The 26,439-nt window shown below is 39.1% G+C and overlaps 1 protein-coding gene across 2 annotated transcripts in view; it reads left to right on the forward strand.

Moving 5' to 3' along the window:
* Positions 1–26,439, forward strand: part of ccser1 (coiled-coil serine-rich protein 1) — a 97,779-nt gene that overhangs the window by 65,774 nt on the left and 5,566 nt on the right. The window contains exon 10 of one of the 2 annotated variants that reach the window (XM_053625024.1): positions 5,744–5,779. The exons of the other annotated variant lie outside the window; for it this stretch is intronic. Coding sequence (XP_053480999.1) covers positions 5,744–5,746 — 3 coding nt within the window. The 3' untranslated portion in view covers positions 5,747–5,779. The remainder of the gene's footprint in view (positions 1–5,743; positions 5,780–26,439) is intronic. 2 annotated transcript variants of the gene reach the window in all.

The following is a 26,439-nucleotide window of genomic DNA, read 5'->3' on the forward strand; positions in this document are numbered from 1 at the left end:
TTCAGTTGAAAAGCTGTTTACAATATAAAAAGCCACAGTGAGATCAAGGAGAAGAAGAATGTTCAGTGGACCAGCATCAACAGACAGAAGGAGCACTTTTTTCCATCACTCACAATTGGCAAGAGAAGTTGTGCCAAGCCCAGGTTTCTTCACGACAGGTGTAACAGCAGCCGTACACTTATCAATTGAGCAGCAGGAGTAGAGCTGACAGAAGCATAAGCTTTAAGATTGAAGGTAGGAACAGAGTCGAGCTCACAGAATGAAGAGATAGATTTAGTACAGAGTTCTGAGACAGACATGGAATCTGCAGCACAGAGCTTGGTGAGCAAATTGCCTTAAGACTGTGAAGGGTAGCAGAGGGGAGATGTTTGTCGATATTGCTAAATTTATTCTTAAAAAGCTCTAGAAAAGCTTGACAAGTGTTCAGCAGTACTGGGTATAGTTGATACAATGGGTTTGGGGGGATTGATAATGGTCATAAATTGTGATCTGGACTTGAAGCTGACACGGGCTGTGATTATGAGTAGCACAAGCAACCCATACTTAAATATACAGGGAATATAAAGTTGTGCCCAGTTTTTATATAAAGGTGTTCAAGATGTCTGCCAATGGCCTTAATTACTCATAGCTTAGGACTGAGCCATGATGAAAGAGCGTGTGGCTATAACCAGCCTGGACTTTAATAGGGTATAATTATTGACTGTGTTGGAAATGACATTGTTATTATGTGAAACCATGGACACTAAAGTGCAAAAAAGTCAGAAAGAAATGAACAAAAGACTTAATATGAAGATATGTGTTGTTGTAAACTAATATTACGTTTTACAACTATGAAAATGGAGGGAAAGCGTAAAAAATGGATGTAATTGCTAAATGTTTAAATCCAATGTATTTTTGTTAAACCTCTTGGATCAAAGCTGAAAGTCTACTCTTTGGTCACATTTTGATTGCTTCATTTCAAATCCATTGTTGAGGTGTACAAAGGCAAAATTACAAAAATGACAACAATGTCACTGTCCAAGTACTTATGGACCCAGCTGTATTGCCAATACATTGCTGCCTCTGTACTTCTAGTTGTTATATATGTATATATATATGTATGTGTGTATATATATATATATATATATATATATATATATATATATATATATATATATATATATATATATATATATATATATGTAGCGTATACATTTACATGTCGTTTATAAAATAGCACTTGATCAGCCTGGTAGTTAGCATTTTTATTCTAATTGTGCACACGGTTTAGTTGAGCCATAGCATGCTGAATCGAGGTTGTAAAAGCATAATATGTGCAAAGGATGTAGGCCATTTTATCATGCTTTTAGTCATAGCCATATTATAGTTATATCAAGCTGTCAGACCGCGGTGCTGGACTTTATTTTGTTCCTCACTTGAGCCAGTATGACACAAGAAAAAGTCCAAAGTAAGAATTGTGCACAACCAAGGCACATTTCAGACAAACTGTCTTTTTGGGTTTGTTTGGTGGGTTTAAGGAATTCACCTGTACAGTGCTCTGACCATGATCATAATGTGGATGTGTGAGTAAACTGTTTATCAATCTTGCTCCAAAGATACGTTGTGTGCTTTAACTTCCAGGGCCAAGCTTGTGCCTTGTCTCGCAGGCAACCGTGTGAGTTCTTCCCACAACCATGTGGTGCTTCATACAAAGCATTCCATACAACCATGGCTCAGAGAGCTAGACACCGTTACTTCCTCACTGATGCTTCTGGATTCTTGCCTGCTTTTTCGAGACCTCTACATCTTGTCTTTTTTCCTCAGCCAATCCAATTCATGCCTGCTGAGCTTTATCTGTCTCTCTCTCTCTCTCTCTCTCTCTCTCTCTCTGTATCTCTCTCTCTCTCTCTCTCTCTCTCTCTCTCTCTCTCTCTATATATATATATATATATATATATATATATATATATATATATATATATATATATATATTTTTTTTTTTCCCATGTCCCATCTAATTCCTATATATTTCCCCTTGTTGTTCTTGTATGCATGTGTATAGTCTCGGCTTTAACAAGCAGTACTGGTACTTAACAAATTACAAGTGTGGCCTTTTTATGCCGTATCTCCTGACATTAGATGGAGTTCTTGATCTGTCCTTCAAAGAACAGACATTTCCAGTTTAAACGCTTAAAGCCAGCTTCACATTTATTTTGTATTTAATCCCCCAGAAGTGCTGCTTCAAAGATGAAGGGAAAACTCGGAGAACCACATACATTTACTGCCCTTGTGTAGGCATAAGTATATTGAATGATAATCCACGCAGACAGAGGCTTGAGAATGGCAACTCTCTGCCCAAAGCGTCTGGATTTGGGAAGATGAAAGCGGCATGTTTATTCAGGAGGAGGAGCTGGTTGCAGGAAGGCAGAAGGCCGTACATGCTTTGATCCACTTTTTACTTTTTTTTCTTTCTTTCTTTTTTTTTTTTAAACTGATGTATGCAAAACACATGAATATGTAGTGTACACTGAATGATACCAAAATTGCAAACAAAGTGTATGATTTATTTTGAAATAATTTTTTATTAAATAATCTTTTCCTCTATATTTATTTCTTTATTTTTTTGGTCTAAGTTGGGTATGCCCCTGTGGGATACTTCTTGGAAATGGATAATTTAGTGCAGATTATCAAAGATGGAAGGTTGTGCTCATGGACACACACATTGTGCTCATGGAAATGAGATTGTTTCCTTCAAGCTTCACAGCATAGTTTAGTAAAGCACTAATTTGGTACCTAATCTACTTACATGCATGGTAGGAATTACACGTGGCACATTGTTCCTTTCAGAAAATACAATAATACAAAGATTTCAAATTCATAGAATTTGGTTTATTCTTATTTTTGTGCTCTTCATGATTGCCATTCCTGGGAGTTCTGCACACGGCTGTTGACAAGTGAGTGAACGTTTTCAAGTGTGTCTCACGCAGTAATGAAGTGCTGATCTGCACCACTATGATTTGGATAAAGCATTGGAGTATGGCCAGACAGCAGGCAGGCGGTAGCAGCTAATGAGACAGCATCCCTCAGGAAGGTGCGTGGGCTCCAAGCAACCGCTGCCGTTCCTTAGGTCCCATAGCTTTGGCCTTATGGCTGTATCCATCTTGTCTCATCCAGCACACCATCAGCTGGAGAGGATCTGTCTGCCTCTGCCTTTTTCTTAGTTTTATCTTTGAGATTTTTTTCTCAGGCAGGAGAGTAGGAAGGTGAGTCTCTTGGAAGAAGAAGCTTGGAGTGGGGGAGAGAGAGAACACTTGATGATGAGGCGTGTATTTTTAAATGCTTATGGACTTAATAGTGAGATGGATAGACATGAAAGCGTAAAGGGACTTGAAGAAGGGGTGCGAGTGTGTGTTATAATAATGCAGTCTTTCTACATGTTATTGAAGTGTAAGGCGAGATGGACGCGCTTTTTAAGCGCAGAAGTGTGCACCGCTAGGCCCGTCATTAACACAGTGCTCCATCTGGGCTTAGTGCTAAGGCATCATCAGGTGTGACGCCAAACATGTGTGGGTGATTGTGTGAAAACATGAAGCAGCAGGCAGGTTGGAGAACACTTGTGTTTTTTTTTATGAAGTGGCATGCCAGTTGATTAAGTAGTTCTTCAGGGATGAATGTTAAGTGCATTTTTCCTAGCCCCTAATATATGCTGTCCTTTTGAAAATGTCATCGTTTGTGTAATCATGCAATATCTCTTGTATGGTTATGCTCACACTGTAGCCTGGCTTTACTTTAATAACTTTGTCAGGGTAATGACTCCAGCCCAAAATGAGCATCAGAAATATTGAGTCCCGGTACACTTGTCTGGCTGCAGGCTGGGCTGTGGGGTATTTAGATATTAGTGGAAGGTGTGTGCCGCACACTCTCTGTCTTTCTCTTGTCCCTCAATTCTTTCCCCTCAAGGGCCAATGTGTGACAGAATGCACAGGCGACACCTCACCGGGGACAGATGGCTGGGAGAGGCAAGAACATTGTGGCAAGAATCTAATAAAGAATTATATCATCAATGACACCAATCTTAGTGTTTATTCTTGGTTGTGGCCTCAAGTCTTTTATTTATTTATTTATTTTTTTGTAGGTCGGTGTACAGTTTTATATGTACAGTATCAACAGAAACATTGCACTCCTTGTCTTTTAATCTACGTGTTGCACAGACATTTGATTTTGAAGTGCTTAGATTTACGAATGTTTAAGAATAACTAATCAGATCAACAGTTAATATTACTGAGCATATAAGACCTCTCCGCTGTTATACACCTGCCTCACCGGGGAGGGTGAAGGCTAACACATTCTTTGCTCCAAAACACATGAAACCAGCCACTACATTGTTTCGAATTTCTGCTCATGCTGCATCACAGGGCAGCATAACACACTCAGAGGAAAGCACAATATGTCCTCTTTTGCATGAGCTCACAGATGCCCATGATTGGCTAGTGCTGCGATGATTGACAGGGGAGAGAAAGTATGGAGTCCCTTCCACCCAGACAGCACAGCCAATTTTGCTTTCTTGGCTTCCAGTCATGGATTGCTGCAGCATCGTCGGGATTCAAACTTGCGGCAGTAGAGCGTTTGCTTTTCCCACTCGGGAGCAGACATTACTGAACATTTACATTTTTTTTTACTTTACTTTCTTACTTTCCTCCCTATGAAATTCTTGGCCTCTGGCATTTGATAGTGTAGTCATGTCTGTGTGTATTCCAAATGTCAGTGAAAACATCCATTTGCTTGAATGGATTTTTCAACAGTTAAAGAAATAATTACATTCCCCAGTTTTACTAAATGCTACAGGTGACCATTTTTCAGTTGTTTCAAGTCCCCTTGCCACTGCCATCCCCCCCACCCCTAAGGTGTTTATTTTTTCTCTGCACTCAGTACCTCTAAATACATTTTGCAGCATGAATCACTCTCCCACCTACTGGTTCCTTAAGCATCTGCTGGTTCACTCCCCCCCCAAGATATCTTAAACAGTGTTCAGAATCTCCTCTTTCTTCAAAGAACACCTTTTCTGTTCCATGTTGATTTAGATTTGTTGAGCCTATACTATAGTGTAATGTAATTTTGCCTACCTAACACGGCACTGATTTAAATCAATCTGTATTTGTAAATAATTGAAACTGTTTATATGTTCTAATTTGGTAACAATTTAACAATGCCTCGGTGGGCTTGCTTCAACCAAACACCATAATTGACTCTTTGGTGACATTAGACCATTCATCTTTAAGTCATGTGGCATACTGCAGTTGTCGTCTGACTGCTAATGATCTGTTCCTGAATATAAAGCACATTTGATACTTGTAAAGAATTATATAAGGAAAAAATATCCAAGCCACAGTATGTTATGATGATGAATAGCCGCAGTAGTAAAACAGATTATTGTAAACACAATTAATAAATAAATAAATCCATAAATACAGCTCATTTTAATGTGCTTTGTAGAAAGTGTTTTTCCCCTCCTTAACAGTCCTGAAATGTTAATCTATACACCTGTTTTTCTTGATCTTCCCTTGATGCACTGTTTGAATTCTAAGGTATCATTATATCTGCATAACGACACACCATTCCAGTTTGTCTCACCATGTACACCTTTTGTTCTCCTTTCACTTCATTTTATATTCAGTTTTTATTCGTGTTTTGCATGCATCATGTTCATCTTTCTGTTTCTTGTTGTGTTCTCTTGTCCCTCCCTCATCCTTCCTTGTGGGCGCAGTGAGCAACACGAGGCTGTGATGGAGGCAGAATGCAGGTAGGGGGTATCTCTGTATGAAGCAGGCCTGTCTGACTCTAATCAAAGTCAGGTCGCTTTTCTCCGCCAATCTTCACCCTGGTTAATTAAGGGAAACAGCAGAGCTTTTGAAATTGCATCATCGAATAATATAATTGCTTAACTGCTGCGGCACTCCTTCTGAAATTAAAGTGATTGTTGGGTCGTAATCTTATCTGTAATCTTAATCGGGGGGCATGTTGATTATGTGGTGTCTTTTCATCAATGCTTACCAAATCTATAGCCATTTTCCTACGAAATTATGCCGTCTTTTTGTTAATGTTTGTTCCCGTGTGGCACTGTTTTTAATTCTACTTGCCTCTAGGTTGCATGTAGACTTTTAGCACTTATTACACAAATACGAATCAAGACATGGACTGAACGGGACAGTAAACGATAACAGCGAGGAGAAATGGAAGCGGGTTTATAGTGGAGAATATATTTAGGCAGTTATTTAAATTCCCACTTTGTGAGTAATGTGGAGGAATTTGAAAAAACAACAACACAAACACACAGTCAAGCAACCCAGTAGAAAGCAGAAAATGGAGATGGGATGCAAATCACACTAGTCACCCCCCATTAGCTCTGTGGGTGCCGAGTAGGTGTTTTAATGTGAGTAAAAATTGAAGTCCTGCTGTTCTGCCTTTCTCAGTGCCATTGCTTTGTGTTAGATTTTGTGTGGTAGTGTGAAAGTCTGTCATTTGTTAACGTTCTGTATATGTAGTAGATAAATGAGTTAAACAGTAGTGTATTGTGGTGTCCTGTGAATCTTTTTTTATGTGTGATTTGAGCATAGCCTGATGTTTTATTAGGTGGAAGGGCATGTAAGGTAAACCAGGATTATGTACCAAAAGCTACAGACCGACATCTGTTTCATTAATTCAGAAAGAGGTTAGAGAGCCTTGCAGGTGTGAACTTTATAGAGCGGTGCCAGGATTCGGACTCTGTTGATCCATTGCATGTACAGTGCAAAAGTCTTATTGCACTGCAGAGAGTACTTTATGATCTCTGGACTTACTCCCACTTACAAAGCTCAAGGGCACAGATAATGGAAATATGTTATTGATATCAGAAAGCCTGTGCTCTCATAGGTTTTTGCTGGACAAATTTGGGTACTTCAGACAAACTTTCGAAACATTTGTCATGTTCTTATAATAATTCTCACGACATTGAATTTACTGACGTGTGAGTTGACGACGGAGATATTATATTTATATTCTTTAACTTCAAATATTACCATTTCACAGGAAACTATGAATACCTGTACTACCTCAAATGTTTGTTTTTTATTATTATTTCACACATTTATTAATTATTTTTAGATACTTCAGAATGTAAAATTCGAGTACAGTGTTAAAGGATCACATTCACGCTAGTTTCGTGTATTATTGTTTCTGTTTTTAGTTTCAATTTAATGACCATTGTGGTTTTGCATGATTCCGTTTGACCCCAGGTTTAGTAAACACTAATTATGTTACTTTAGTAATGACAAGTTCATTGATGCAAATGATACTATAAACATTTTTCGTTATATTATTATTATTAGATTCATTCATTCATTTGCAGTCAAGAACCTGTGTTTAGAACATGTTCTTCATTGAGCCTGTATCAGATGTTTCAGTATCTGGTTTCTTAGCTATGGTTGGCTACAGGTGGAAAAGCAGAGTGTGTTTGGTTGATGGATTAAATTTTGCGAAGAGACTGGGAGATTGATGTATTATTAAGCAGCCTCCAGGCCACTGTCTATTATTGGAGTTGTTGGTTCAGGCTTGTAACAGTCAGCGCTCAGCCAGAGAGGATGTGTACTTTTGTTGTGGGATGACATTGTAGTTTATTCCACAGCAGTGAAAAAGTACTCTCATACATATTTCAGGAGACACTGAAAGAAATAATTGGTTTCATATTGTTTGTTTTAGAACAACTTGAACCGCAATCAGATCTGCAGCCCTCAGTGTACAGGGCATAAAAATCCCTTTCTTAGCCGAAAGATCCAACAAAATAGACTTTGCCACTATTGTCCATATAGCAGTTGAACTGAAACCATTATTTCGTCCTGATTAGATTAATTAAATGATTGATATCAACATTTGGCCTCTATGTGGAGCAGAGAAAAAAACTATAATTTGTACAGGGTAAAGGTACTTGCATTAAAATAATTAATAATTAAGTTGTCATTATGGAATAATGGGTCATTTAGTAATTAGACCTAATTCGCAGCATTTAATCAGATCTGTTGGAAATCATGTGTTGCAAGCACTAATTAATTCTAGATTAATAAACCACTTTTCTGTATTGCTTGAAATTTCTAAATGTCTGCATGCTGCTCTTTTGCAGACATTAAAGCATTGCTGGGCTTTGATATGATCCAAAGCATTATAAGATCAATATCTTAGCTGAAGTATACAGATGATCTTTCAGCATTGTGTAATCTCTCTCTTTGTGTTATAGCAGGGATAGCATTTTCCATTAGTTATCTGCTTCAGTTCTTTTTTATTTTTATTTATTAGGGCCCGAGCACCGGAGGTGCAGGCCGACAGTGGCCTTCACAGAAGGTGCAAAGCCCTATTGTTTTTGGCATGTTTATTGTTATTATTATTTTATTTAGCGATTACACTCATTTTTGAAAATGAATTAAATTTGGCATATGCATCATACCTGGCGAAAATGAAAACATGATGTAGTAAATAGGCTTGGCTGTGGAATTTTGAATTTTCTCGGAGGAGCACAAGATTTGGTATGGTCATTGCATTCATCATGTAGGGCAAGGTTCACTTGGTTGTGCCTGACTCTGCCCAAAAGGAGTTCAGCCATGTTGGCTAGAATGTTGGGTTTTCAAACATACCCATGGTGTTTTGAGAGGCTTACAATTTCTATTTCTGTTTGGACAGCTTTTCATTTGGTGTTGCAGTTTAGCATAGGTGTGCCTCCTGAGCTCCATAACACCACCTATGTTTTGAATGCAAATTTAACACCCTTGTAAGTGCGCACAATGGCAGGGAAATTTGGCATACTCATCACACTTTGCCCAGATTTTATAATTCTTTGGTCATTTCTTTTAAGTTTTGGCCAGTTGACTCCATAGCACCCTCTAACATTTCTGAATTAGTTTATTGTTGTGGTTGCCACAAAGTTTGTTTGATATTTACGAATTTTGGTGGAGACATTGTCTACATCATGTCGGACAAATTTCCCATTGGCTTGTATTATCTCCCCGCCAAGAGGAAGTCGGCCATTTTGAAAGTTTCATGTGTCTTTATAAAATTTTAACAAACATTTTCATACTCCTTCTACAAAGATAATAACTTAGAAATATGTGATTATAAATTGCAAAGGAATAGTGGATATCTTAAACGAGGTTGTAATGGTGGGCAATAGATTTGCTTGACACACAACACTAAATCAGATTCAGAGGTTTTAATGGTAAGGAGACAGTTGGTTTGACAGTCATGAAATTTGGCATGAGCATGAATGTCATCATTGTACAAATTTTTAACATTGGTTTGCATGACTCTGCCCAACAAAGTTGGCCAATTTTGGTATTTTTTCTATATATTTCTATATTTTTCAGAAATTCTTTCATACTCCTAGAGAGTTCAGAGGATTTCCTTTAAATTTGGTTGGAATAAACTTCAGGTATATGATTATAAATTGCCAAGGAATAGTGGATTTATCAAATGAGGACATAATGGCTGCAAATTGATTTGTATGAGACACCACACCAAACAAGGAGGACATAACTTGATGATGTTTGGTTTGATCAGCCTCAATTTGTGCATGACTACTAATGTGTCACTCCTGATTACAGTAATGTGACAATTATGAGTCCTCGTTATAGCGCCACCTAGACTGAAACTGTTATATTGCACTGTAAAGAGTTTATATGGGTTTACCATATGGATTCATGTTGATTTACTAGAGGGTTGGTCTGATTTGCTTGACAAATAGTCACGTAAACCTAGAAAATTAAGGTGGAAGATTGATTTGTTTTGGGTTCAGTGATCTGTGATTTAAGGCGTTGTCATTGCCATAAATGATGCCATGCTAAATAGGAAGTGTGAATAATTCTGTGCTGGTTTGAATGATGGGCTTCAAACTTCAAGTAGTTACTCAATAGCAAGTCCTGATTACATCCATTTGACTTGCGTGCTTTTAGTTGTAGCATCACCTATATGGAAAAGTAGGGGCACTGCACTTTGATATACTTGTATGAGGTTTGTTTGATTTACTTGCAATTTTCCTACATCAATGTGTTGACACAGTGTGTTTGTGTGTCAAATTTTCCTGTATGGATGCTTCAGGCAGAAATGGCATGGCATACACATGAAGCCAAATAGAGTTGAAAAGGGAGGTAGTATGTAGATGCTTAAAGAGAAAGAGCACAAATATATAGTTTGTAAATCCACTTGTGGTGAGAGCCTATATTTGTAAAGGTGTAGTTGAGGCTAGTAGGCACATTTTCTACTGTGTTACAGGATGTAATGACAAATTGGAACTGTGTAGAACTTTGTGCTGTTTTGAAGGAAGTCTTATATTAACTTGTTTACTGAATAGACATTGTCAATCATGCCCATTTGGATAGCATAGAATATAATAATGGTGGTGTCTATTTAAAAAGGAGTGTAATGCATGCAAACATTGGTCTTTAGCAGATTTGTTGGACATTTATTTAACAAAAACTAGAGAGAATAGTGAATATGTAATTAAAGAGAGAGTTGATTTGTAAATCAAGGTTGTTACGGTGGATTCCTAATGTAATGACAAACACAAAGCTTTGCTTGGAGCTTTGTGTTAGCTGTCAGGATGATGTGTGATGAGGATTTTGTGCTTTTAGTTATAGCGCCACCTATATGGAAAAACTAGGTGCACTGCACTTTGTAGTAACTTGTAGCTACAAAAGTCAATCCTGGTCACACACATTCACTTTATTATATATTTAAAGTTAAAAAATTATTGACATTTCATTTAATGTGATATTAATTCACCAAACCTTGTTACATCAGCCTCATGTGGAACATAAGTTCACCTACAAAAATGTATTTCAAGTATTCCATTTAGTTGGCCCTAAGGTCAGCTATTGTGTGACCGTGTGTGTGTCAACAAGTGTCTCTTTGTGCATTTTTGGGTACGCACAACTTTCACTGTCATGCACACCGTTACAAAGTCATGTGTATTCATGTGCGTTCAGCTTGTTTGTTAGGGTGTATCAGATCAAAATAAGTCAAATCGGAACAAGTTACTAGCAAAGCTCTAATGCCATTAATACGTTTCCGTAACACAGTCTTGCCTGCCAAAAAATTTAATTCCCCTAGCTTTACTAATATAATAACAAATCTATGAGCAAAAACCTCAGTGTTAATTATACAGTAGCCATTTAAGTCAAAAGCTCACCGTGAAACTAAATCACCAGTTTCTTCTTCACCAGGGCCTGATGTCAATCTTCACCATTACAATTTGGCGCCACACCATTCAGATCATATCTCCACTGCGAAGGCCCTTCGTCCCCCGTGACAGGGGGACCTCTTATTAAATATTCCTTGTATGTGTATGTGTATATATATATATATATATATATATATATATATATATATATATATATATATATATATATATACACACATTTCTTAACATAAAAAATGCTACAGCTGTTTTTTTTTTTTTTTTTAATTTTTATTTAAATTCAGTCTCTGTTTGGTTTTCCCTCTAAGTCTGCCCAGGCCACATCAGCATTTTTGTGAGCTTTTGAAGGACCATAATGTAAGGCTATTCCTTTTTAACATTAACTATTCTATCAGTTAACACCAGTCAACCCTTTTCACACTTCCCTATTTATGAATGTGAAAGCGTAAGTAGAAGCGTTTCAGAACTTCCAGTGAGGCAGCAAATACATCTTGCAATCATTGCAGCATCCCTAAATGCACATATAATTCAAGCAAACATCCCTGACTTCCACTCATTTCAAACCGATATGCTTTTGAGACAGAAATGGCTTTACTAGGATAAGGATGAGCAGCACAAGTGTATGTAGCCAGCATTTTAAAAAATCTGACTTCTTGAAAACCACTGGTTGTAAATGTCAGAAACATGGGACGATACCCACTCGATTTAAATGGACAGATAAAACATCTGTTATCCAGTGAAATGTTTTAGACAAACTCAGAAAAGATAGCAATGTATAGATCCATGACTATGCAGCTGTTCCTCCTCCAGATAGGTGAACATTTGTACATTATAATGCGAAAAGTATGTGGACACTCATCCATCACACCCATATGTGCTTTTTGAACATTCCATTCCAAAGTTGACATGGCTTTTACTGCTATAACAGCCTCCACTCTTCTGGGAAGGCTTTCCACTAGGTTTTCACCTTGGCTTTGCTTATTCAGCCACAAAAGCATTGCTGAGGTAAAGTGATGTCTGGTGAGAAGGTGTGGCACTCATTTGGCATTCAAATTCATCCCAAACATGTTTGGTGGGGTTGAGGACAGGGCTCTGTGCAGGACACTCAAGTTTTTCCATGTCAGCCTTGGCACACCAAGTCTTTATGGTAGGTTATAAGTTTAAATCCCAGTACCACCAAGCTGCCACTGCTGGGTCCTTACTCCTCAACTGCTCAGTTGTATAAATGAGATGAATGTTAGCTGCTCTGGATAAGGCCATCTGCCAAATGCCGTAAATGTAAATGTCATGTTGGAATATGTTTGGGCCACTTAGTTCCAGTAAAAGGAGTTCTTACAGCATACAAAAGCATTCTTGACAACTGTGTGCTTTCAACATTTTTGGGAATTCTCACATGGGTGTGCTCGGTCAGGTATCCAAAAACTTTTGGCCATATAGTGTAAATATGTTATAAATACTATCAAATGACAATTTTTTATCACACCCTGATTGTTGTGAATGATAGCTAGCTAGTTTGTTGGTGCGGTGTTCATTAGCTACTGCAGTGAATGACTTAAACAAATGAGGTAGCTGTGTAAAAAGTGTGAAAAATGTAGATATTTATTGCTTACCTTAATCCTGAATATACTGTGATTAGTTTGGATTCACTGCATCCCATTCATTTCAGTAACATACAATGTTCAATGTAGCAACCGAAACTCTACTGTTCATTATCACAACATATCACTACACGGTTGTTGTGAAAATGGTCCATAGGACATTTCTAGGAATAAGAAGGGGGTAATAGAAACTATTTAAGAAGAACTCACATTGGCTTATTTCTGCTAAGAGCATGTTCATAGTCTCCCATATCTCTCGTCTCCATCGACATTTTCCCCTCCAACCTATTTCTATGTCTCTACACTGGGCGATACATTTCAGGATTTGTAGTCAGTGACTGAATCACACTAAAGGCCAACACAGAGCATTTTCTGAATAATTTGTAGATACTGGTCTGACGTGCATTTAAATACAGCAGATACAGTACAGTGCTGTGAAAAAGTATTTGCCCTATCCTGATTTCTTCTGTTTTTGTGTATACCGTGTCCTCCACTAATATTGGCACCCTTGGTATATATGAGCAAAGAAGGCTGTGAAAATTTGTCTTTATTGTTTAACCTTTTTGATCTTTTGTTAAAAAAATTCACAAAAATAGTCTCATGGATATCAAACAATTGCAAACACAACACAAGTTTATGAAAAAAAAATCTTTGTTAAATATAGGTGTGCGACAATTATTGGCACCCTTTTAATCAATACATTGTGCTACCTCCCTTTGCCAAGATAACAGCTGAGTCTTCTCCTATAATGCCTGATGAGGTTGGAGAATACATGGCAAGGGATCTGAGACCATTCCTCCATACAGAATCTCTCCAGATCCTTCAAATTTAGAGGTCCATGCTGGTGGACTCTCCTCTTCAGTTCATCCCACAGATTTTCTATGGGTTTCAAGTCAGGAGACTGGAATGGCCATGGCAGGACCTTGATTTTGTGGTCAGTAAACCATTTTTGTGTTGATTTTGATGTATGTTTTGGATCATTGTCCTGCTGGAAGATCCAACCATGGCCCATTTTAAGCTTTCTGGCAGAAGCAGTCAGGTTTTCATTTAATATATGTTGATATTTGATAGTCCATGTATCCTCACAAAATGTCCAGGTCCTCTGGCAGAAAAACAGCCTCAAAACATTAAAGAGCCACCACCATATTTAACCATGGGTATGAGGTACTTTTCCATATGGCTACCTTTCTGTATGTGCCAAAACTACGTCTGGTGTTTATTGCCAAAAATCTCTATTTTGGTTTCATCTGACCATAGAGCCTGATCCCATTAGAAGTTCCAGTAGTGTCTGGCAAACTGAAGACGCTTGAGTGAACTTTGATTGTAGTTTTGGAGACTTTCTGACCCCAAGACGAAACTAACTTCTGCAATTCTCCAGCAGTGATCCTTGGAGATTCTTTGGCTACTCGAACCATCTTCTTCACAGTGTGTTGAGACAATATTGACACATGTCCTCTTCCAGGTTGATTCATAACATTTCCAGTTGACTGGACCTTCTTTATTATTGCCCTGATGGTGGAAATGGGCATGTTCAATCCTCCTGCTATTTTCTTATAGCCACTTCCCATTTTGTGAAGCTCAACAGCCTTTTGCCGCACGTCACAGCTATATTCCTTTTACTTACCCATTGTTATGAATGACTAAGGGAATTTGTCCTATGCCACCAGGAAATCATAGTGTACTAAAAAAACTGTCAAATATCAATGGGAATATACATCAAATATATTTATCTTAAATGAATTCATAGGGCTGCACACCTATATTTAACAGATATATTTTTTAGATAAACCTGTGTTGTGTTTGCAATTGTTTGATATCCATGAGAGTGGAGTATATATATTTTTTTTTAACAAAAGATCAAAAGGTTTAACAATAAAGAATTTTTCACAGCCTTCTTTGCTCATATTTACTAAGGGTGCCACTTTTAGTGGAGTGCAGTTTATCTCGTACTAAATTGTTTCAAAGGCAACCTGAGTAAACACAAAATACAGTTTTTAAATGATAATGTTATTTATTGAAGCAAAACAGTTATCCAATACCAACTGGGCCTGTGGAAAATGTATTTGCCCCCCATTAGTTACTATTTCCCCAAATCTATGAAGCTGCATTCATAATGGGGTTCAGCTGGATGGGGTTCTTGCATCAATAAAGGTCACTGTTCATGACTCCAGTATCAGAAAGACACTGGACATAAATGACATCCATGGAAGAGTGGCGAGGTGAAAACCACTGCTAACCCAGAAGAACATTAAGGCTCCTCTGAAATTTGCCAAAACAGACCTTGATGATCCTCAAACCTTTTGGGAGAATGCTCTGTGGATTGAGTCGAAAGTGGAACTGTTTGGAAGACAGGGGTCCTTTTACATCTGGCGTAAACCAAACACAGAATTCCACAAAAAGAACACCACACCTACGGTCAAGCATGGTGGTGGAAGTGTGATGGTGTGGGGATGCTTTGCTGCTTCAGAGCCTGGGCAACTTGCGATAATTGAGGAAAACATGAATTCTGCTCTCTACCAGAAAATCCTAAAGGAGAATGTCCGGTCTTCAGTCCATAAGTTGAAACTTAAGCGTAACTGGATTATGCAGCAAGACCATGATCCAAAGCGTAGGAGTAAGTCCTAGTCCTAGAAGTAAGTGAAAGACCAATCTCCAGGTATTGGAAGTGTTTGGTTGCAGTTATTGCTGCTAAAGGTGGCACAAACAGATTTCAAGTTTAAGGGGGCAATTACTTTTTCACTTTGGTGATAGATTTTGGACAACTGTTTTTGCTTCAATTAAAAAATAATAACTGTATTGTGTGTTTACTCGGGTTGCCTTTGTTTTATGTTGTATTTCGTTTGACGATTTAAAACTACTTAGTATGAGATATAAACAAAAACAGAAGAAATCAGGATGAAAAATACTTTTTCACAACACTACAGTGAGGGAAAAAAGTATTTGATCCCCTGTTGATTTTGTACGTTTGCCCACTGACAAAGAAATGATCAGTCTATAATTTTAATGGTAGATTATTTGAACAGTGAGAGACAGAATAACAACAAGAAAATCCAGAAAAACGCATGTCAAAAATGTTATAAATTGATTTGCATTTTAATGAGGGAAATAAGTATTTGACCCCCTCTCAATCAGAAAGATTTCTGGCTCCCAGGTGTCTTTTATACAGGTAACGAGCTGAGATTAGGAACACACTCTTAAAGGGAGTGCTCCTAATCTCAGCTTGTTACCTGTATAAAAGACACCTGTCCACAGAAGCAATCAATCAATCAGATTCCAAACTCTCCACCATGGCCAAGACCAAAGAGCTCTCCAAGGATGTCAGGGACAAGATTGTAGACCTACACAAGTCTGGAATGGGCTACAAGACCATTGCCAAGCAGCTTGGTGAGAAGGTGACAACAGTTGGTGCGATTATTCGCAAATGGAAGAAACACAAAAGAACTGTCAATCTCCCTCGGCCTGGGGCTCCATGCAAGATCTCACCTCGTGGAGTTGCAATGATCATGAGAACAGTGAGGAATCAGCCCAGAACTACATGGGAGGATCTTGTCAATGATCTCAAGGCAGCTGGGACCGTAGTCACCAAGAAAACAATTGGTAACACACTATGCCGTGAAGGACTGAAATCCCGCAAGGTCCCCCTGCTCAAGAAAGCACATATGCATGCCCGTCTGAAGTTTGCCAATAAACATCTGAATGATTCAGAGGACAACTGGGTGAAAGTGTTGTGGTCAGATGAGACCAAAATGGAGCTCTTTGGCATCAACTCAACTCGCCATGTTTGGAGGAGGAGGAATGCTGCCTATGACCCCAAGAACACCATCCCCACCGTCAAACATGGAGGTGGAAACATTATGCTTTGGGGGTGTTTTTCTGCTAAGGGGACAGGACAACTTCACCGCATCAAAGGGACAATGGACGGGGCCATGTACCGTCAAATCTTGGGTGAGATCCTCCTTCCCTCAGCCAGGGCATTGAAAATGGGTCGTGGATGGGTATTCCAGCATGACAATGACCCAAAACACACGGCCAAGGCAACAAAGGAGTGGCTCAAGAAGAAGCACATTAAGGTCCTGGAGTGGCCTAGCCAGTCTCCAGACCTTAATCCCATAGAAAATCTGTGGAAGGAGCTGAAGGTTCGAGTTGCCAAACGTCAGCCTTGAAACCTTAATGAATTGGAGAAGATCTGCAAAGAGGAGTGGGACAAAATCCCTCCTGAGATGTGTGCAAACCTGGTGGCCAACTACAAGAAACGTCTGACCTCTGTGATTGCCAACAAGGGTTTTGCCACCAAGTACTAAGTCATGTTTTGCAGAGGGGTCAAATACATATTTCCCTCATTAAAATGCAAATCAATTAATAACATTTTTGACATGCGTTTTTCTGGATTTTTTTTGTTGTTATTCTGTCTCTCACTGTTCAAATAAATCTACCATTAAAATTATAGACTGATCATTTCTTTGTCAGTGGGCAAATGTACAAAATCAGCAGGGGATCAAATACTTTTTTCCCTCACTGTATAGGCCTTGATTTTAGTTGGCTTTTCAGCCTTGTGAGTTGCAAGCCTCTGCAGGCTATACATGTACAGAACATGGGTGCTGAGTACGTTACAGGTCTAGATGGTCTGAAAATCTTGAATAGTGAGTACTACAGACTGGTAAAATATTTGTTTTTGAAAATTTGTGCTAGATTAGGCTAGATTTTGACACCTGTGCTCTACGTGCTTACTTCTTTCATAGGTATCATTTCATATTTCAGAGAAGTTTAAAAAAATGTTGCATTCAGAAAAAGCACAAAAAAACCCATTCATTCATTTACTCACTTGTGTTCAATAAGTGTTTTATCCTGGTCAGGATCATTGTGGATCCGTATCTTCTCCTGAGAGCTCTGTGCACAAGGCAGAAATGCACCCTAAATGGGACACACTGTCGGGCAGCAAACAAAAACTTTAGTCTTAATTAGGAATCTATGGTACTTAGTAACTTTCAGCAGTTGGTTTTTACAAAATTGTTGAGATCAGTTCATCTGAACTAAGAGCAGCTCAAACACCACACTGCAGCGAGGGAACTCTGTTCACTTCATTTCAATCTTAACAATCATAACCCTGACTTAATTTGCTTTTAGCCCAAATGAACCCTCCTGTCTATTATTTGCCAGTTGTGACACAGACTCAGTGCCCAGTGATGCTGCAAACAACCTGAGACATGGGTGAATGCCTGTGCTGGATGCAGGTTTAAACCCCACAGCCATGATCAAGCTGAGATCTCAGACCCATAACGCTGCGCCGGTTTGACAGTCACACTCAACTTCCCCGCTTCCATTTTTACTTAACTATACAGCGAGCTGTGACCTGCTTACACCACCGCTTACCCTGATGATTAAACAGCATCGTGAATTAGTCTGTGGCGCTTTCAATTGTCAAACGAATTCTTTTATTATTCCTTCATTATTTTGTCCCGAGTATTTAGAAGACAGTTTGATTTCTTTTGTCATGCAATATTGCGAGGCTTGCTAAGAATGTGCGGCTCCAAATTTGCAATCCAAACTGGCAGTCATTTGTCGAACATACGTGCCGCTCCCTCTGTATTATTGTTCTGTTTGCCAGAATGTTGTGAGCCCTGTCATTTACAAGGCAGTTGTCACAAAGATACACACTTACTCAATCTGTACCAATTTATATTTTGATCAGTCTGTATTGTAGTGGATTTGTTAAGTTAGGAGCGAAGGCTAGAAACGGCACAGACAGGGTACACTATCGGAGTGTTGAAAGCTTGCCATCCATAGAGGCCGGTCTTTACTTTGATTGAGATAAATGTAGTTGTCTTTCCCTTTTCAGGTTGGCTGGAGTGAAGTCCATTTTATCCAGTGCACTGAAAGGACCCTTGTGTCAGAGATTCCTTTTACTTACAGCTATGGCTATACCTGAAACTCTGCACAATCACTTTCGATTGGGTCCATTAAGGGCTGTGTGTTATTTCCTGTTTTATTTTGTCCATAACAACAACTGCAGGAAGTAATTAGATTCTTCTTAACTCTTTGAGTACACCAGGGTATTTGTAGCATCAAACAAATCAAGAACTCATTAGGTCTGACTGACATAAGAGGGTGGGGGAGGAATCTGGAACAAAGCTGATCTGCAGTACTTATGTGATGATTTACTGACTAGAATGCATTGATGGTTTTTTTGGAACATCTTAATTGAATACCGCTGCAATCAGCATATTCATCAAAAGAGAGATTTGAGCGTTGTTCGTCTTTGAGAATAGGCTGGATTTAGAAATTAATTAGAGCTCCATTATCCTCTGGACTACAGATTGCAGCATGAGTATGATAGGAGAAGAGATGTGTGTCAGTGTGTGTGTGTGTGTGAGCGAGAGAGAGAGAGAGAGAGACAAGCTTGAGGCACAGAGGGATGTGACAGGGATCACAGTTCTCTTAGACCTCTTTTTTTCCTGACAGGGTCAGTTCAGAGCTGCTACATTCTGAAATACATCTACCAGTAACTCACAGTCAGCCAGTTATTTTCCCCAGTAATATCAAACGAAAATGTAACACATTATATGTGTAAGGCAGCAGTATGTGGGTGTGTAATCCCATATATTATCCATGTAGTGCATCACATATAGAACTTTTAAAGAGAAGCTAAATGATTAACATGCTAGTAGGCTTTGCTGTACATGGTATATTAAACTATTTTTACTCAATTTAGCAGCTTAAATACAATGACTGGGTGGCAAAATGTGTTTGGGAGGACTGTATAGCACTGTTACATTTGTCTTGACTTAATTCAAAAGTATCTGAAAGACTGGACCTTTATAGACGTATTTGAAATGCAAGGCCTCTGCAGCACACTGACGATTTGGATAGTGTTTGGACGGTGCATCCTTTAAAACAGATATCCTGTATCAGTGTCATTATTCACATTTAGTATAACCCATAAGCTGATTGGGTAGGCAGGGGTGGACTGTTGGCATCATATTTTCAAAGGGTTCTTAACGTCCTAAAAGAGTTCTAGCATGAAGCCATTTCTGATCGGGAAGCACTTTAGCCGTTTCTCGATATGTGTTCTTGTGTCCTTGTGTACTCGTGCTACGTCATCATCCACCGTCAGAGTTCAATTCCAATACTCCAGAACACAAGTAAACGGGATAAAATTACCCGGATGTGTTCTTGATATCAAGGATGCATCAGATGCAAATTTGAGAACTCCGAACCAGCTTGAAGTCCCAGAAGTCATTGCGGTAAAACAATGATGTATGACGAACACCTGACCCATAACTAAGTTTTAACATCCTTTTTAATGACAGTAACCTAAATATGCATCTAAAAAGGTTGATTTTGTGATCTGATTTAGATTGAGATATATATAAGGTTGTTGAAAAGTCAAATTTATCCCTCAGAAGTATTTTAATTAATCTTCCATCCTGAGGTAACGGTAAAACATTTTAGCTTAGATTTTAGTTAACGTGAGGTCGCAGTTGCAAACAGTGGGCTTACTACATTAAAACATGCTTAATGAACTTTTGTATAGTCAGCCATTTAACAGTAAATCTATTAACCAGCTGAAACATATTACGTAGGGAGCACTGAAAAGACGACAATCCTGTCCCACTACTAGAAATTCACTGGGATGGTCAATTGTGCAACAGGAAGATTGTTGCACATCTCAATTCTCAAAAAGATGTGTCCAGTATGTGTCTAGAGTATGTCCTCTTGTCCGTCAGAGATCGTTCTTCCAAAGTAGCCTGGCAAGACCGGTCTTTGCATTCTTAGAATTGAGAAACAGCCTTTGATATAGGATTTGACATAGAACCTTTGAACAGTCCTACAGATTGACAGCTAAAGAACCCTTAAGGGGTTGAGATTTGAGCTTTTTTTTTTTTTGAGCTACAAATGGAGTATACTTGTAACTTGTCCATCAGGCACTGATTTTATTAGCTTTTAGTCAATCTGATTTTTAGTGATTAGTAAATGTGAGTGCTAAAATGTAATCAAGTAGGTTTCAAATGTAAATGAGGGAATATGATTAAACACTAATAGAATGTTTAACAACAGATTAGAAATCATACTAAATCAAACAACTCATTCGCTGTGCATGATGATTGTGGACAGTTATGTCAAGAAATCAATAAAAGAACAGATTATAAAATAGATTTAAAAACTTTGTCTTTATGCTGAGATGACTCAGAAAGTGCATATTGTTGTTACATAAATATGTTAAATCTGTACATTTAACCATTGCATGTGTGTGAATGTATGGGTATATGTTGGTGTCTCGGTGCACCTGCTGAGCCTGGCCCAGTGTCCAGGGATGACGTTGCGTATCCATCACTGTTTAGTGGCATGCACTCTGTGCCAGCCAAGGGACTTGCTCCTGTTTACCGCTGCCCTCCTCACCCACTAGTGGACAGATTCAGGACATTTCGAGTTCATTAGTCAAGCTAAAGTAGGACAGGTGCAGTCTGAACATCCTCCTTCCTTCTCTGGTTCTGAATTTACTGAGGTAGCATCAGTGTATGTGTGAAATTTATGAATTCTTTGGACCCTCCACGCATGCTTTCTTTCAGTTGGAGATGAATGATCTGTCAGCAAATTGGCTTCTGCTCTTTGCTTTTCCTTTTGCCATACACTTTAGAATTTTTCATCTCTTGGACGCTGAGAGGATCCCTGGCCCTCTGAATCGGATCTAACCCAGTTTACCCCAGCATAATTGGGAGAAAAGGCAACAACATGAACATTAATTCAGTGGTCCCGTCTAGTCTACACATTCCGAATAGCCGAATAGGAATATTTTGCCACAGCAAAACTGATCAGCACAAATTTCCTATAGTTTTTCAAGATCGGGCAGACCACTCACAAAGGCTTCATATGATGTGCACCTCAGACAAATTCAGATCGCAGGCATGGCAGGAAACATGCTGGCGCCAGTACACTCCCACTCACACGCACACACGCTCGCGCACACACAAAACCACACACACACACAAAGGTCAAATGTATTCAGGTAACTTCTTTACACTGCAATATGCAGTTGAGTAATGTCAACATGAAAGTTTTAGTCAAATTTTAGAATCTGTCCTTTCTTTTGCTTGTTTGTTGATATCGACAAACACTCCAAGTTTGATCTATTCTCTGTTCCTCTAATTTGCACGTTATTCTAATGTATCATATTACTGTTCAGTGTTATTCCCTAAGGATGGGTAGACTTTGGTAGGCATGGTTTGGCTTCTATGCTATAAAATAAAATATGCAGGTCTTTTTGTATTGTCGCAGTTTTTTACCGGCTAGTCACGGAGTTGGGAGTTGAATATTTTAAGCCAGGAAACTTGAGAAAGCGTTAGAGTGGGAGTGCCATCTCTAGCCATGCTAATCATTTATGCTGTTATCTGACACAATTGTTTAGGCTGTATTAGTGAGAAATATGGATATACTCAGTATTTTACAGTTAATCAGTTGAAAACTAACATGTAGTTTAATTTCAGACGAGGTAGCAGTATTAAAATGTTGCTTTGGTTGCATAGTTTGCTTTAAATTATTAATATTTATGGTTACATAAGTATCATCGCCCACCACCGGATTATGAGCTGCTGCCTTCTTTTTTTTCTTGCCTTCACTTTGTCCCTGCTTCTCTATGGGATGTCACTATCTATAGTACTTGCAATTAATATGGGCTTTTGTGGACCGCGATTGACGTGTGCATCAGAGGTAGACCCTGGCTGGAAATTCCCTAAGGCAAGGTAGACGTGTGCCAGCCAATGCCGGTACAGACGACCTTTCCTTCATTCACTCCATTGCTCAGAGCCACATGACATGTAACAACTACACTCAAGGGTCCTGTGAAGGACACACTGTTCCCCTCATCCTCTCTTTGTATTTCTGTATAATTTATTTCATGGTGAACAATTGGAGAATGAGAATACCTCCAAAAGCTTGCTGTATCAGACTGTCAAATAATTCATATTCTTCTGATCAAAGGAAGAAGATAACCACGTGTCACCTCATTACAGAAATACCCAGGCACGAGCCAGCAAACTGAAAATAAGACGTTTGATGTATCCTCGGACACTGTAAAGGGAATGAGTGTCTGCGATGGATTGAGATAGGTACACCTATACCTGTAGTGATAATGCTTTAGCTTGTCCTAAAGAAAGGGAGTCTCTCTAGAGGATACACTGGTGTGAAAAATGAGTTCTGATAAACTAGGCAAGCCTTCCAGTGCTTTAAAAAAAAAAAAAAAAAAAAAAAAAGAGGGAGAGAGAGAGACCTGGCTGAGCTTCTGATAGCAAAGCCTCTCCAGTGACTTGGTCATCCACAGATGCAAAGCTAAGGACAGACGCACAGCTGTGATTTTAATCCTAGTCCAAAACCATGACGCTAAATTATTAAGACATTTGGGAAATCTTAAAAAAATAAAACATTCATTCATTCATCTTCAGTTTATCCTGGTCACTGTCATGGTGTATCTGAAGCCTATGCTGGGAAGTGTGAAGCAGGAATACATGATGCAGGGACGCCTGTCCAGTGCAGGGCACTATGCACACACATTCATACACAGGGGACAATTTAGTGTCACCAGTCCACCTGCTGGCATGATTTTGGGAGGTGGTAGGAAATTGGAGAACCCAGAAGAAACCCACATGGACACAAGAACACGGGAAAGTCTGCATAGACCGGAACCCGAGCTCAGGATCGAACCAGGAAGCCTAGAGCTGTGAAGTGGCAATGGTACCCACTGCACCACTCACAAATAAATAAATGTAAGGAATTAATGAATGTAAGGCTATGAACAGTTGATGTTTTGTGTCTGTGAAAGCTTTAATAATTCAAATACTAATTGCCTTATTAAAAATTCATTGCAGAATTTTCTTCTGCAAACCTTGACTGTGCAAAAAAGTTTCTTTGGAATGCAGCAGCTAGCACCAGGCTTGCTCTCAAAAATGCATTGCCTCCTTCATAGTGTTGACTCAGTAAACGAGTGCTGCTCCATTTGTTGACATTAGGCCTTGTTTAGTGGGAGGTCATCTGAATCCGCACAGTGGGTCAGCAAGAAAGATACACAGGCTGGTAAGCCTTTGTATCCTTGTGTTGTTTTTGCACATAAATGTCCGTAGCCAAGTGCAGTAATAACAGCTGCGAGAGGGTGACTGCTCTGCTCTCCATACACTAGCACCCAAGCAAATGGAAGCGAGCCAAGCCGTGCTACACTAACATCACAGCCTGAGGACACTCAGGCATTTGGCGCCGTGTTTCATGTATAACCTCTGCCTGCAAATTATACAATGTGCCAGGTTGCTGGTGGGACATGCATCTCTGAATGCTTTGGCTTATTGTGTATTGCTGCAATGAGAAAGCGCTGCCTGCAATAGCTTTGCCTGTTGGCATAAAAAAAATGCAATTGTTTGTTGAGGATGCTGTGGCACCCAGCTGCGTTTCTTCCACTGCTTTGTAATTTGTCATTTTTGCTTGTAAAATCCCACTTGGCAACAATGTGTGGTTCATTTTTGTGACATGATCCTTAGAACACACTTCTCTCACCATAGTGGAGCTGACAGGCCTTAAAAACAGGCTTCATCAGCCTGAGAAGACACACATCAGTGTGTGAGGAAACTCAATGTATAGTGCTTTTATCTGCATCTCTCCTCTTTTCTTTTTGATATACATATCCCCTATTGTCTTTCCAGTGCCTGTCCTGTCGGAGAGAACAAGACAAGCACTATAGAGCACCTTATCTTCCCACAAAGCTGATGGCTATTTGAGGGTGGCAGTAGTAGGAGGAAGGGCTTTGATGTTCACTCTTCTACACCGAATTTTCAAATCAAAGCGCCATCAGGTCTCTGTGAAAAACAAGCCTGGCTGAAATCCATTTTTGTCATTCCATCCTTATACAGTGCCTTGGAGATGTATTCCAGTCCCCCCCCACCACCGCAAATTTGCACTTTTCCACATTTTATGCTGATACAACATGGAACTGAAGTGGACTTATAATTGCGATTATATGTCATGGGTCTACACCAGATTGGCCCATACTATTAAAGGGATGTGTGGGGTTCAATTTTGTTTGTAATTCTATGTACAAAAAAAAACAATAACAAAAAAATCCATTATTAAAATGTGGAAAGAATATGGCACAACCATGCCTAGAGGAAGCCATTTATCAAAAGTCAGTGACTGGGTAAGGAGGACATTAGTCAGAAAAGCAATCCAGAGGCCAACTATGAGGGAGGTGGAGTGACCCACAGCTCAGACAGGAGAAGGTGTTCACAGGATAGCCATAGCCTGAAGTGAAAGTTTCAATGCATTACCCTGTCATAAAATGTTCCAAGTGTAACACTGTTTTGAAAGCTAAGAACCTTTAATTATCCAATGAGCCATCAAAGATCCTCTGAAGAACACTTTAAAAACAAAACAAAAAAACAACTACAATGTATGCCACATATTGTGGCAGGTGTAACACCCCTGACACACACATACATATATTGTTGTCATTCCATTGTTATTCTCACACTACTTTACTTTCATGTTCCTCTAAATTTTTACCCTCAAAATCTTTTTGATATCTCTGCCATTTAGCTTGCTTCCCACCCTTACATCTCTTTGTACTCTTCCTGTGCTAAAATAAGGTGTCATAATGCATCGAGATGTGGTTCATTGTCAGATACACCACTGACTTTAACCGTCGGTTCATGAACATTCCACTCCAGTGAACGTAAAAAAAAAAAAACCCACACCTCTGATGAATGATCTGCTCAGATACCTGGTGGGAGACATTTAGGTGCTCCAGAAAGAGTGAAAATTCCATTGCTGGAGACCTGCAGTGACCCTCGTGTTGAAATGAAATATAATTCTAGGTATGACTAATAAAGCAACTATTTATGCAGGGCCTCAATGAAAAGGTTAGGCTGATTTGAGATATCACTGTGTGTCCTTTCAAAATAAAACAAGAATATTTATATTGCTTTCAGGTGTCGTAATTTAAAATATCACAAAGCAGAGGTCTAATTTCAAAGGGCACGAAATAACATGCTGTTACCAAGGTGGCAGCAGGAAATCCGAACTGTTTATCTCAACACACAAGCACAGATCTTGATTTTGGATTAAGATTGCACGAGGAAAGGATTTAAGGGACATTTAAAGAGGGTTTATTATTGGGGTGTGGATGGCAGTAGCTTCAGACACCAAGACTGCTGAATTACCAAGTGTTGTAATGGAACAGTAACAAAATAATTTATTTTAGACATTTAGATGTATGGGAAAGATAGTAAATAGTGTTGGGAATTGACACATTCAATGACTGAGTTGCTCATGTGGGATGTGAGATATGCAAAGAAAACATAATAGAGCAACTGTTCTTCAGGCTGGCATGCTGGTAGAGTAGATACCATTGCTTCCTCACAGCTCAAGCATCCCTGGTTCAATCCTATCCTTCAGTTAATGTCTGTGGTGGTGTTTTTTCCCCCATTTCTTCTGGTTTCCTGCCACCTCCTGAAAAAAACATGCCGTTAGGTGGATTGGCTTGACTGTGCTAAATTGTCCATAGGGGTGTGTGTGTGTGTGTGTGAGTGAGAGAGAGAGAGAGAGAGAGATGCACTGAAATAGATCGGTGTCCCATCCAGGATATTTTCACAGCTGTACTCCCAACTCACTCCC

The sequence above is a fragment of the Ictalurus furcatus genome, chromosome 5 (assembly GCF_023375685.1).
Source record: "Ictalurus furcatus strain D&B chromosome 5, Billie_1.0, whole genome shotgun sequence".
Taxonomy (NCBI): Eukaryota; Metazoa; Chordata; class Actinopteri; order Siluriformes; family Ictaluridae; genus Ictalurus; species Ictalurus furcatus.